This window comes from Streptopelia decaocto (assembly GCF_964273445.1).
Source record: "Streptopelia decaocto genome assembly, chromosome: 3".
Taxonomy (NCBI): Eukaryota; Metazoa; Chordata; class Aves; order Columbiformes; family Columbidae; genus Streptopelia; species Streptopelia decaocto.
In genome coordinates, this window is record NC_138656.1 from 41,518,039 (window position 1) to 41,532,309 (window position 14,271).

The 14,271-nt window shown below is 36.9% G+C and overlaps 1 protein-coding gene across 1 annotated transcript in view; it reads right to left on the bottom strand.

Annotated features, from left to right (window-relative positions):
• The window catches only part of RYR2 (ryanodine receptor 2), a gene marked incomplete at its 5' end in the record, with an annotated part of 392,755 nt that overhangs the window by 148,490 nt on the left and 229,994 nt on the right, over positions 1–14,271 (bottom strand). Inside the window, 3 exons of the mRNA XM_082048672.1 lie at positions 220–394; positions 2,375–2,583; positions 7,630–7,777. Of these exons, the coding sequence (XP_081904798.1) occupies positions 220–394; positions 2,375–2,583; positions 7,630–7,777 (532 nt within the window). The remainder of the gene's footprint in view (positions 1–219; positions 395–2,374; positions 2,584–7,629; positions 7,778–14,271) is intronic.

A 14,271-nucleotide genomic window follows, 5' to 3' on the forward strand; every position in this document is an offset into this window, starting at 1 on the left:
GCTGTGAAGTTCACCACAGAAAAGGCCTGGCCTTATCCTGACTCCCAGTACACCTCCTTTCCAAAGGTTTGATACTAATCAAATAGAGAAAAGGAGAAGGGGTAATTCCCTGGAGAGAGGGTGGGGAAATAAAAACAAGAAACAAATGACATTAAAACGGAAGCTGGAGGAAAAATTGGGCAACAGCAAATTTACAGCACAATGTATTACAGTACTTACCATCACCAACCTCAAAGTCCTTGAATGCAAGTTCTGAACCTGAGTCATCAAGTAGGATTTCACCATTTAAAGTGAACATCATAGTGTGCTCATTCATGTCAACCATACACCCAACAACATCTCCTGCCATCCAAGAGCGGCCAAAATGCTCATTACCTTGATGCCACCGCTGTGCCTGAAAAGGATTTAAAAGCATTTCAAAGAGTAACAGTGACAATGTACACGCTCCTCTCTCCCTTCATGGTAAAACTAGTAATTAGCCCCGGCAATTAAGATGGCACTAAAATTAACACTTTCACAGCATATAATTCCAAAACAATGCCTGTGAGTATCACAGAATTACAGAATGGTTTGAGTTGGAAGGGACCTTAAAGTTCACCTAGTTCCAACCCCCGAGTACTCTCAAGTTTGATCTGAAAATGGAAATCCAACAATTAACTTCCTGCAAGCACCCCTCAAACTGCGAAATGTGGCTATGTGAGCTGACAGGGAAAATTGCTATTTCAACATTTCAGTAAAAAGTAAGAGCATGGCTTATTTTTCTACAGAAGCTCCACAGAAGACTTGAAATTAAAATAATATGCTATCAGTTACAATGCTAAATAGTTGTTTCACAAACTTTTTTTAATCAATTGCTTTTATTTATTGTAGTAGCCTATAAATTCATTGCTTTCAAACAAACTGTATTGTTTCCTGAAGTATAATTCTAAAAATGCTTTGTACAAAAATAAATTAAACTGTCATACCAGATTTTGGAAGGAAAAAAATCTGTGGATGGGACAAGCACTCTGACCTCTTGATAAGATTCCAGAATAGCTGATTAATGATTGCAGGGCATGATTAATGATTCATATGACTGAAGTTAAAGTCAAAGACTGCAAAGGCTTTGGATGGGGTCTTGGATTAAAATTCAAGTAAATTAAAATCTATTAAGAACTATCGTAACACGCATAAAACAAACAGTGTTAATAACAAATAGGTTCCTTATTAAAATAATCCATCACAAGCTGATTCTTATCCTCTGTATCCATCCTGAAAAATCCTAGAAAACAAATGAGCTTTTCTGTGTACCCTGAAGATCAAAAGCTTTTCTCCAACCAGGGAGAGAATGTATAAAAATCAAAGACAACAAAACAGCTTCGTGACTTGACACCTAAAGGTCAAAACCTAAGATTCAGAAGGCAAACTACTATAGCTATTCTAGTAAAGACATAGGACTTGAATAATTTACTTAAGCCAATCATATAATTTACAAAAACAATTTTCAGTTCACTTTTTAGGGCATCTTCTCACGTAATACAAGACTGGGAAAAATATAAATTCCAACAACATGAATAAAATAAAACTTGAGAGCTTGATATGACTGGGAACAGCCAGGAATACTGTTGATTTCTCTTACATTTTGTAATAGTAATAAATAAATTAATTCCAACATCAGATATAAGAGACATTTTTACACAAGTCATCAATAGCCTTAATAGCAATTATACTTCGAGTAGCAGTTGTACTTGCCTTCATACTGAAATAAAAAGTTTCAATGAGTCATTTAATCTATTCTCATAAAAATCAGGAACATAAACAATAGCGTGTTTTCATATATATGTTTAGTACTACATTTCAGTCAGTCATTGTGTTATGCAGAGTTAAATTTGAGCAAAAATTACTGGTCCTATCATACTTCATTTATTCTAAGCTGTAAGGATTTCCATGAAAACCCAGTTATGCCCTTTGTACATTTACATTCCTATAAAAAACTTGTATCAAAGCTTGCCTAAATTACTGCTAATAATCTTAAACACACTTATTCCCTAATGGCACTTCTTATAGAGAGAACAAGAGAGTAAAAATTTAAAGAAATCATTCATAGCTAATTAGAGCTCTGCCAGTATTTTGAATTTGATTAAATCACTTAGATTTTCAATACTCTATATATACTCTACACATACTGTGAAGCTGTGAAAAAAAGTGATAGGAATGCCAAACCCCATTACTTAATTCCTTATTCCACCTAGGCCCTCAAAGAGAGGGAGAAAAAATCTCATAAAACACAAATGAAAGAAGACAAGGCAATTTAGTTGAGGCAATAATACACGGAATAAGATGCAAAATTAAGTTTTGCAATCACTTCTATTATTACAGATGAACATATACAAACCTTAAAGCCATCAAAAACAAAAGCTTCTTCGTCTGAACCAAGTTCCTGATCTGGAAGGCAACCTGGTCTGGTCCAGCCAACTCTCATGTCACCTGCAGTAACTGTCTCAAACTCAAAGTACCACTTCCCAGTCTTCACTGCGTAAGTCTTTTCTGTGCGGAAGATCCTGAATTTTTCCATTATCCCACTGCACACATCCAGTTTCATTGCTGTAAGATTTAAAAAAAAAGAAGAAGAAAAAACCTCTACACAGAATGTATTGTATTCAACTACTGACAAACAGAAGGCAGTGAAAACAAAAGGCAAAGAAATCCCTTTGAGCATAGGCATGAAAAGAAGAAAGCACCCTTGCCCATTATGGGGAATCACCACACTTGGGTACCTCTCTGAAATGACTCTACACTAATTCACCCAGAATGGGGAAAAGAGAGAAAGGAAAGGAAAGGAAAAAGGGAAAAGGGGAAAAGGGAAAAAGGAAAGAATAAAAGAAGTACTAGTACTTAGAAGTCTGAGTACAGTTACAGGGCTATGATCATAGAAACATGGTGGGATGACTCACATGACTGGAGTATTGCAATGGATTAATATATGGCTTTTTTAGGAAGGACAGGCTGAGAAGGTTTTGAGGAAGAGCTGCCCTTCATGTGAGAGAGCAGCTGGAACACATGGTGAACTGCTTTGGGATGGCTCAGGAGCCAGTTCAGAACTTACGGATCAAGATATGCAGGCAGACAAATCTGGGCACTACAGTGGAGTACCCAGGGGTACTGGGGTCTATGGGGGCATTGGAAACCAGCTGGGCAGAAAAGGAGCTGGGGATCCTGGTAGATGAGTGGAACATGAGCCAGTAATGTAGCCTCACATCAAAGAATGACAGAGGTATCACAGACTGCACAAGGAGCAGTGTTGCCAGTAGGTCCAGGAAGGTGATTCGTCCTCTCTGCTTGGTACTAGTGAGCCCACATCTGGAGTACTGGGTCCAGCTCTGGGCTCACCAGTGCAAGAAAGACACCAATTTACTGGAACAAACCTCCCTCACTGTTTCTTACTTATTACACAGTTCTGCAACCTGTCTCTGACACTTTCTAAGACCTTACCATCAAATCAAACCATAAGGTACCTTGAAATTACACAAAATCACACTTTAAAATGATGAAAATGATTTCACAAAGCACAAGAAGTAATGCTGAATCAAACCTTTGATCTTGCTTCCTGAATTATTCTCAACTACTCTATTCTCTGGTATTTTATACTGTTTTCTTTCTATTAATAAAATCACATGACTCAGGGATCACTCTTACTCTTTTTCTCAGATTAGGAAAAAGAATACCTAAAGAATTCTGCATCTTTTTTCCAGAAACTTGCAAGACATTAAAGCCTGTGCAGCCTTTGAAAGTTCAGTATTCCAGTCTGATCACCGTATTTTTTCCTCTTTCTGAGTTTGTTATAAGCTTAAATGTGTCTGCACATACCTGTCCGTTAGACCATGTTAAAAACCTTCCCTTTTCTGTCTTCTCAGCCACATGGAGGTCCACATTGTCAATCTTATCTTGAACAGCTTAAAAAATTACATCTCTCAGAACTTACTATCACTTCTCATGGAACAAAATGCCTGACTTCAGTTACGTCAGGCTCATTAACTTTCTTGTAAGCAACTCCAAACTCTCTGCCACAAAATTATTTATCAGTAGAATTTTCCCTTTGATAGTCTACACAATTAATGCCTTAGAGAGAGATACTTTCGAAGACCCTCAGTACATCACCTGTATAGGAGGTGAGCCACCACAAAGCATGGGAACTGATAATTTGTTGTCTTTCAAATTCTATAGACATAATGCTTTGTAGATGCTAAGAAACCCCAAAATACAGCTGCTGTGGGAAACCCTTAAGTAATAGTAAAGCATTAAAAATGATGCTATAGAGCCTTGTAAATCAATGCTTACAATAAAATTAATGAATGGATATACAGAACACCACTAGAGGGCTCTAAATCCTTTATTAACAGTATGGAGTTTGGCTGATGAAAGGGGATCCCCATGACATGTTTTATGCATCTCAAAAACTTGAGAGGCTCATAAACTGTAAAATCTAAATCATCAAAATGAGTATAAAAATCTTTGCTGAATGCAATTTCAGTCTTTTTTTTGAGAAAGACACTGATCTGCAGGTCCTTTTCTCTGGGAATTTTGCAACAGGATTGATGACACCTTTCAGATGGAAGGACTGCAACTGTGTTCTTTACATTTCATTAGTAACTCCATGCTCAGGACTAGCTCAAGGATTCCTGCATCGTAAGGAAAAAATACAATTTTCCACTAGCTCACTCCCAAGGAAAGGCAAGGGCACATAGTTCTCAGAGCTGAAATGAGGAAAGGGGATTATTGTTCAGTGAGATCTGGAGGAGACTGAGGAAAATTTGCGTGCTCTCTCTCCCTCTCATGCTACAACATTAGACAGACCTTTTATACTCGCAGGAGGCAAAAGCCTCCTAATCCAGCCAACCCACCTTCTTAGAACCAAGCAGAGAATCACTGGATCATAGAATCATTTCAGTTGGAAGAGATCCACAGGATCATTGAGTCCAACCATAACCTAACTCTAGCATTGAACCATGTCTCTGAGAACCTCATCTAAATGCCTTTTAAACACCTCCAGGGATGGTAACTACATCACTTTCCTGGGCAGCCTGTTCCAATGCCTGACAACCCTCTCCTTGATGCATTTTTTCGTAATATCCAATCTAAATTTCCCCTGATGCAACTTGAGGCCATTTTCTCTCATCCTATCACAAGCCACTTGGGAGAAGAGACCAACACCCTCCATGCTGCAACCTCCTTTCAGGTAGTTGTAGACAGTGATAAGGTCTCCCCTCAGCCTCCTTTTCTCCAGGCTAAACAGACCCAATTCCCTCAGCTGCTCCTCATCAGACTTGTGCTCCAGACACCTCACCAGATTCGTCGCGCTACTCTGAGCTCTCTCTAGTATTTCAATGTCCTTCTTATGATGAGGGGCCCAAAACTGAACACAGGATTCAAGGTGGGGCATCACCAGTGCTGAGTACAGTGGCACAAGCACTTCTCTAGTCCTGCCAGCCACGCTATTCCTGATACAAGCCAGGATGCTGTTGATCTTTTTGGCCACCTGGGCACACTGCTCGCTCGTATTCAGCCGGCTGTCAGTCAACACCCCCAGATCCCTCTCTGCTAGGCAGCTTTCCAGCCTCTCTTCCCCGAGCCTGTAGCGCTGCCTGGGGTTGTTGTGACTCAAGTGCAGGACCCGGCACTTGGCCTTGCTAAAGCTCATACAATTGGTCTCAGGTCAACGATCCAGCCGGTCCAGATCCCTCTGTATGGCCTTTCTACCCTCCAGCAGACCAACACTCGCACTCAATTTGGGGTCGTCTGCAAACTTAAGCCACCATAAGCCATGCTCGTCCCCTCTATGCGGCATCTCCTTCCCATACTGGGAGGTGAAGAAATTACAAGATTATGCAGCAGCCTTAAACTCCCCAGAAAGGCACAGGGCCAATTTGACAGTGAGAATATGGCCATCTACCCCACTAGGAAACCTTGTATTGCCCATTCAGCAATCCAGCCTTGTTACACACTCATGTATCAGTGATGCCTCATATTTAAAACTGTAATTTTACAGCAGCCTCTCATAAAAGCTGAGGATCAGAGCATGTATGTGCTTTGGAAAAGAAATTAAAAATGGCTGGTTCCCTGTGTACATTTTGGGTATGAGCTAAATGCTGCGCAGAAAAGCTTTACTGAAGGTCTATGGCCTAAATACATCCAAATTTGACAATACTATCACTATACAAAGCAGGAAAAATAATAATTTGTTAATCAATGTATTCATAGGATAATGTTTAGAGACATTTCTCACATTTTCCACACTTTGCTGAGATTATAGAGATGTAGGTTTCAATTTTGATTTGATTATTCCATATTTCCATATCTCCAATTGAATTTCAAGAATATGGTTGCTGAGGGGTCATATCTCTTATGTTGCCATTTCCTTCTGTATGTGCAGTTAGTGTTTCAGAGTGACAGTACAGTACCAAGAGTATCCCCCTCTTGTGTTTCATCTTACAACTTGATCTCAGCATGACAAAAAAAAGCCTGTTGTTTTAAAAGCCAAAATCTATGAAAGAATTTATTTTATTTGTACATTATGTCTCCAGATTTCTTCTATTTTCTTAACATTTTATATTCTGCAGTTACTGAGGTAAATGTTGTGTACTGTTTCTTTGAAATTTCTTTATTAAAGTTCATATCGTTTTCCATTTTTTCTGTTTAAGGTGTCTCTAACTCAAACTATATATGCTGAAAATACTGTCTGCAGTATTAATAAAATATTTAATCTGGCAATGATGTAAATTCAACAAAAACATTTGTAAGAAGTGAGTTAAAAGTTACTTAAAGTCTATTCAACTTCAAAAACCTGAGAAACTCCAGGAAGCTTAAATGCTCTAATAGACTATTTAATTCCAGACTTGCGGTTTGACATTCACAGAAATTTGTCTTTGAATATTTCATCTTGTAGCTTTAAGTGTTTAAATACAAGATTGTACATGAACTGTAAAATTCTTCATTATTTAGAGTTAAAATTGTAATAATATAAAATTCACTACTGCATTTTGATATATTTTTTCTTAGCAATTTTGCTATTCTGTCTTGAAATAACAAATTCAGTACTAACTAAAAAGTTATTAATTGAGAAATTAATTTTGGATTGGTTAACTTTGGGTATTTACGCACATGATTAAAATGTAACCATACATTTTATTCCCTGGCATAAGATCAGATGCAAGCAAGATGACAAACATGCTTTCGAGATTTTCTGTATTTTAGGGTTGTGTTTTGTAGCATTCACAATCCTGATTTAAACTGCTTAAGCTTTTAATTTTGATTCATCTGAACTATCAAGTCTACAAAATGAACAGTGAAAAGAAGTGTATGAAATACAGAGAAATTGTATCACTGATTTAAAAATTTAAAATGTTTCCTTTTGTAAGTCTACATTTGAGACCATAGGACAAGAAAATAAAACAATAAGGAAAATAAGATGAAAGGAAAATGGAAGTAGTAGAAGATGGAGAAAACCACCGATTAGCTTCAGAGTCACTGAACCTGTTCAGAATGGTTTTTTGGACCAAAAAATCCAGTGGCAGATTGGAATATTGTTTGTTGTTTGGTTTTTGTTTTGTTTTAGTGAGATAAAGAGAAGAACAAAACAGCGAAATTAATTACCATGATCTTGATCAGGAGCTTCCAGGTGGTAACCATAGCCTAGAAGGGTGCGGACTGCTTCTCGAAGACTGTCTTTGTTTGACTTCTTTGTCCGATCATCCAGAAGAGCATAAGGTACAAGGCGAGGATTCCGTCGATTTTTCACATCCTGCAAAAGTAATAAAAATCAATTCAATATCACGAACTGTGTTTTGTCTTAAAGACAAAATTGTGCTACAGCAGCAGTATAAAAATCGCTATTTATACCAAATGAAATCATGAAACTGCAAACTACAGAAAGGATTCAAAGAAGTTATAATAGTCTAGAAACAAGTAACAACACTGAATTTAATAAGAAAGAAAATAATACACAAATAAACAAAACTGCGTGGCTTATATCTGCTTTAATTTTCCATCAAATTTACTTAACAGGATAACAATACAAATAATAGGAAGAAGGATAAATGTGAAGAGTTTGACTGAAAAGTCAAAGGTATCAAATTTCATACATTGTTTATGAAGCAGCTACCATAACAAGAAGCTAGTTCACAGCTAGAACTCAGAGACATTACTATACCACAAATATATATCGGTTTTAATTGTAGTGTTAAACAAGATACATAAAAACTCCAAAGAATAAACAAGATGTAAATGAAAGAACAAAACACTCCTAACAAAAATATTAATAAATATGTGCAATACAAATAAATAAATAACAAAACAGATAATAAACCTGTGCCTTACTATGTCAAATATGTAAAATATGTAAGAATATGTAAAACACGTATTTTTCCCAAATAAAGGAAAAATATTATTAACTTGCTTATTGTGCAGAATGTTTGTAGTAGGTAATTTAATGTAACCTCTCCTCTAGCTGAAACTGATGTATTGTTAGGATTTAATTTTTGTATTTTAGGTTTATTAACACAACACTGATATCTGAAAGCACTGTTTAATTGGATTTCTTATATGCCTAACAATTTTTAATAACTAATAGAATCATTTTCTTGTCTACATATTCTTCTTGCACCCTGTCAGCATTTGTTGGCAGTGAGAGAAACCATGCAAAGAACCCTCCATTTTCTTCCTAAGATCTTATTTCAAAAATAAAATGACTGGACATAGGAAAAAATACTTCATTCTCTTGGGTACAAATACCAAAGATATTGAGAGGCTTGTATGATCAGTCAGACTTATGAAGAAATGAAAAAAAGTGTCTATTATTTTAGAAAACAGCACCTACAATGAAAGCAGCTTACTACTTCTATAACGTCACAGTTCTACTTTTAAGAATGTATGTGGTTTTCATTCTGCCTTTGCAGGGAGAAAAGAAATAGCACATCCATTCTGACAACTACTTGCAGGCATCTTTTGTGGCCCTTTAAATGCTTAGATACAAGGCTATCTGCCCTCTTCCTTATCACCATGAATAAATATTAAAGTGAAGTTATTAACCAGTGCCTGAAGAAATCTGGTCCTACCAGTGAACACTCTAGGAGAAGAAATATTACAGGACAAGCATTACCTATATGCTAAAAGGGCTTACAGAAAGATAAAGATAATGCATTGCTGGGGACACAAATTACTACACTATATCAGCTCCAGTTATATTCAGTGGGAAGTAGTGACAGAGTCAATGGAAGGACCATTTGGACAGAACAGAAAGGACCAAACAAATATTGAAGTAAATGTACTAATGAATTATTATTTGATATAAGAATATTCACATGAACACCACAGATGAAACACTGTGGGTTTAATTATTTGTCTTGGAAAGGACATAAAAAGAGAAATAATTTCCTCTGAAAAACTTTATGTCAAAAGATGTTATGAAATACTGTCTTCTAAAATATGAACCAGAAGTTTGATATGACAATTACGTAACTTCTTATCCACCATACACAGACTAATGCACTGGTAATTGCTATAGCAACCATTAACAGAAATTAACATACTGGCAATCAGCTGATAAAAATATATGATAATGGAATATAGTGTAGGTGCTTTTAAAAATACCTAAGGACAAATTCAGAGGAGAATTTAAAAAAAAAAAAAGGCAGAAAGTATAAAGAACACATAAGTATTAAACAAACTTCATTTATGGAATTTTTTTTCCTTAGGTCTAACTTTATTTAATATTGTGACCTTTTCCACCCATTCAAGACTTTGGCTACTTTATGGATATGAGAGGGGATTTTTCTTTAAATACTTTTGTTCTTTTTTTTTCCCTATGATATGTCTATCTAAATTTTGAAGTTTTTTGTTGAACTAAGAACTGTTATTGTTATAATTAGTTTTTGTATTAGTGATCTTCTGCACTTCTGTGGTTTAAATGTGGCTAATCAAGAGAATGATCCTATACAGTGATTGAGCTTTGCACAGTCACAACCAAGTCAACAAGCAAACTGATTAGTTAAGAGTGGTAATTTTTCTTGAGCATATTTGCAATTTGTAGAGAGACTTAATGCTTCCTATTCACTACAGAAAACTTGTTTGTTTGGTTTTTTTTTTATTGTAGACTATTAAAAGTAGGAAAAATCCACCTAAGCTTTTAAATTTTTGCCAGAATTTTCCAGGATTGACAGTCTAATGCTTCATCAGAAGATGGTTTAGTAGAGTTTGTCTGGCAACTACTTGTTCACCAAGTCATTGAAAAAAGAAAAAGAAAGAAAGAAGGAAAATGGAAGAAGGCAAGAAGAAAAGAAAGAAGGGGGAAAAAAAAAGAAAAAAAAAAAAGAAAGAAAAAGAAACAAGAACAAAAAAGGGAAAAAAAAAAAAAAAAAGCAGATCTCCTCCAGAAGAGAAAATAACCCAAAACTTAAGTTTGTTGACAACATTCTGTTTCAAATGGTTTGAGCTGTGTAGCACACGTAAAGTTCAGATACTTCTTTGGTTTGAATTCAGAACCTATCACAGAAAAAAAAAAATAAGCCTATAATACAACTTTATCTTCATTTAGCGTAACACAAATATTGAATTAGTCATTTAGAAAATAATTTGGATTTACTTAAGTAAAAGAAAGCATTGTACCCGTTAAAATTTGGTATGCCTCACAGAATGTGTCTTGACTATAAATGGAAGGAATTAATAATAAATATTGTTAAACTTGGGTGATGTAACACTGAGCATGAAAAATCAGTATAAATTTATAGAATCATAGAATCATTTCAGTTGGAAAAGACCCTCAGGATCATCGAGTCCAACCATAAACTAACTCTGGCACTAAACCATGTCCCCAAGAACCTCATCTAAACACCTTTTAAATACTTCCAGGGGTGGTGATTCCACCACTTCCCTGGGCAGCCTGTTCCAATGCCTGACAACCCTTTCCTTGAAGAAATTTTTTTCCTAATATTCAATCTAAACCTCCCCTGGTGCAACTTGAGGCCATTTTCTCTCATCCTATCACAAGCCACTTGGGAGAAGAGACCAACACCCTCCATGCTGCAACCTCCTTTCAGGTAGTTGTAGACAGTGATAAGGTCTCCCCTCAGCCTCCTTTTCTCCAGGCTAAACAGCCCCAGTTCCCTCAGCCACTCCTCATCAGACTTGTGCTACAGAACCCCCACCAGCTTCACCACCCTCTTCTGCACTTTCTCTAGTACTTCAGTGTCCTTCTTATGATGAGGGGCCCAAAACTGAACACAGGATTCAAGGTGGGGCATCACCAGTGCCGAGTACAGTGGCACAATCACTTTCCTAGTCATTTGGTGTCACTTCCAAATTACTAAGGGTGCACTCAATCTCCTCATCCAGATCGTTGATAAAGACATTAAAGAAAACTGGCCCCAAAACTGAGCCATGGGGAACAGCACTTGTGACCAGCTGCCAACTGGATTTGGCTCCGTTCACCGCAACTCTTTAGTCCCAGCCATCCAGCCAGTTCTTTATCCATTGCAGAGTACACCCATCCAGGCCACGAGCTGCCAGCTTCTCCAGGAGAATGCTGTGGGATACAGTGTCAAAGGCTTTACTGAAGTCTAAGTACACAACCTCCACAGACTTTCCCTCATCTATCAGATGGGTCAGCTTGTCAGAGAAGGAGATCAGGTTGGTCAAACAGGACCTGCCTTTCATAAAACCATGTTGACTGGGCCTCATCATATGGTTCTCTTGTATGTGCCGTATGATGCTACTCAAAAAGTACCACAGAAAAAAAAACACCTAAACACACACACCAAGAAATACCAATGTGCCTTTTAAAACTTCCATTACAGGTAATGAACGCTGCTGAAAATAATTCACAGAGGAAACACAGTGGGAGCTAAGGGGTGCAGAGCTGCATTTCCTCATTCAATATGTGATTTGTAGGTACCTGATATAGTGCATTCAATCTGGCAACTGGTCTTGCAAATTGCACAGCAGATGTCATGTAAGAGTAAGAACAAAACAAGAGGAATGTCCATACTGCCTACAGCAGCACAGAAAACCACAGTAAAATTCTATAAGCAGCTCTAAAAGAAGAATCTATTAAGAGATACAGTATGTGTGATAAAGCTGTACCCTTTGAAGTAATTCAGTAACGAAAAACAAAGCCCCATATAAACCTCCAAAAGACATCTGAAATTATAAAGAATAATACAGTTTTCAGAGCTACAAATGTGATACTGCCAATGTATGAATTCCTGGGCCTTCCCAAAGCTTTGAGAAGTTCAGGAACAGCACACATCACTAGACTAAAAGGAACAAAAAGACACCAGAAACATATATAAGTAAGTGCCTATAAAAAAGAAAAACAGAAAAAGACTGAAAAATAAAAACACAAACTAAGAAGAGTTCAGGAAAAATATGATAATAATTAAATGGGATCAGAAGTTTTGTCATTTTATGTGTTAGAGCTGTACAGATACATAACCTGTGCGGTACTTAAATTATTTTTTTCTCATAACCAAGGCTGTTAAATGACAAGCACAAAGCAAATGTCTTTCAGCACACATTCAGTGAGACAGACATGCTGTTGTTTGCCTGTGTCCATTTGCACCATTAGAAAACTCCCATTCCACAGCTGTGAATTGATTCTGCTTGCTGCCATGTCTGTGGATCTTGCACTTCCACAAAGATTTCTGGGGAATTGCCACAGCAAATGCTACTGGTGAGGTTGCCAGAAATGCTGTCAGAAACCCAGCTCAGTGAGCCAGCGGCTGAGTCTGCAGCATATACACTGTGAACAGCATCATTCACCTACCCCATACATTTAATATCTTTTTTATCCAGAGGTCTAGCTTTTCCACATTTATCATGGCAGCTCATGTTTAACCTCAACCCACTACAATTAAGAATTATTTTATGGGGCAAAAAGGAAAAATATCATTCCACCTTGGTATTTAATAAGTAGGCCGTTTCAAGATTCCAGAGTCATAAGAACTGGAAAGCACAAGTCCTCACAAAGCCATATTCTTGGCAACGTTAACAAATATCCTAAATGTATCCACTCAAAGGGGAAGTTGTGTTCCTAACCTGGCACACTAGCAGCTAAGTTGTGTTCTTAGTAGTATAGGTAGCCTTAGAAATATGTATGCAGCTTCTACGATCTTCACCGAGGACCATACCCATACACAACACCTGGCAGAATGTGCCCTGACTATGAATGGAAGGAAAAAATGTATCAGTATAAATAATGTAAAATGTGAAAGTGAGGTAACATAAGTAGTTTTTGCAAGGACAAGATGCCTTTCTATGTATATTTAATGACAAAACAAATTACAAGCTTTCAACCTATGATTTTTCCCACACGTGGATATTTCCTTCGTCTGAATCCCCAGAACAGTGCCTGTCTTGCATTGCAGCACTTGGCAACTCTCCTGATCAAATAGTGATTTTATATGCTTTTCACAAATATATGTACATATACATATACATATACATATACATATACATATACATATACATATACATATACATATACATATACATATACATATACATATACATATACATATAGTAAGTAAGTAAGATCCTGACATTAAAAGATGAAACTGTCTTGCATTTTGGGCAAAAGAAAAATTAGATTTGATAACTGCTTCACAGCCCTGACTAATTATCCTTGGACAGGAAGAACAGAACACCTTTTTTATCATAAGATGATCTCCACACATTGGGAGGAACTTTTAAAGTTGCTGATTTCTATAACCAATTGTTAAAGCTGTGGGATGTTAATTTTTTTTTTTTCTCAATATAAATGAGGTTTTTGATTGTTAGGTTCTTCAGCCACAACACTCAATATAACATAAAGAAAAAAACAGACACCCTTTGAATAAGCTATTTGCACGTGTGACAATGCATCTAAGTAAAATTTGAAAGTCAGAATCTTTGGCTGTGACACCTGCTATCACTGGGGAGACCTAAAAGCCACGTATTCAGGAAGTGGGACGGAGTGACTGTTGTACTTGAAACTATTTTCATTTGCCTTCTGATCTCCAAGCTCAATTTGTTTCTCTCCCTTTCTGTCTTTTCCTTACTTATATAAAAGTCATGATTCTCCTGTACACATGACATTACAGTTTTAGGAATGCCAACCACACAGAATCGCAGAATCACAGAATGTTAGGGATTGGAAGGGACCTCGAAGATCATCTAGTCCAATCGCCCTGCCGGAGCAGGAACACCTAGATGAGGTTACACAGGAAGGCGTCCAGGTGGGTTTTGAATCCAATATTGTAAGTT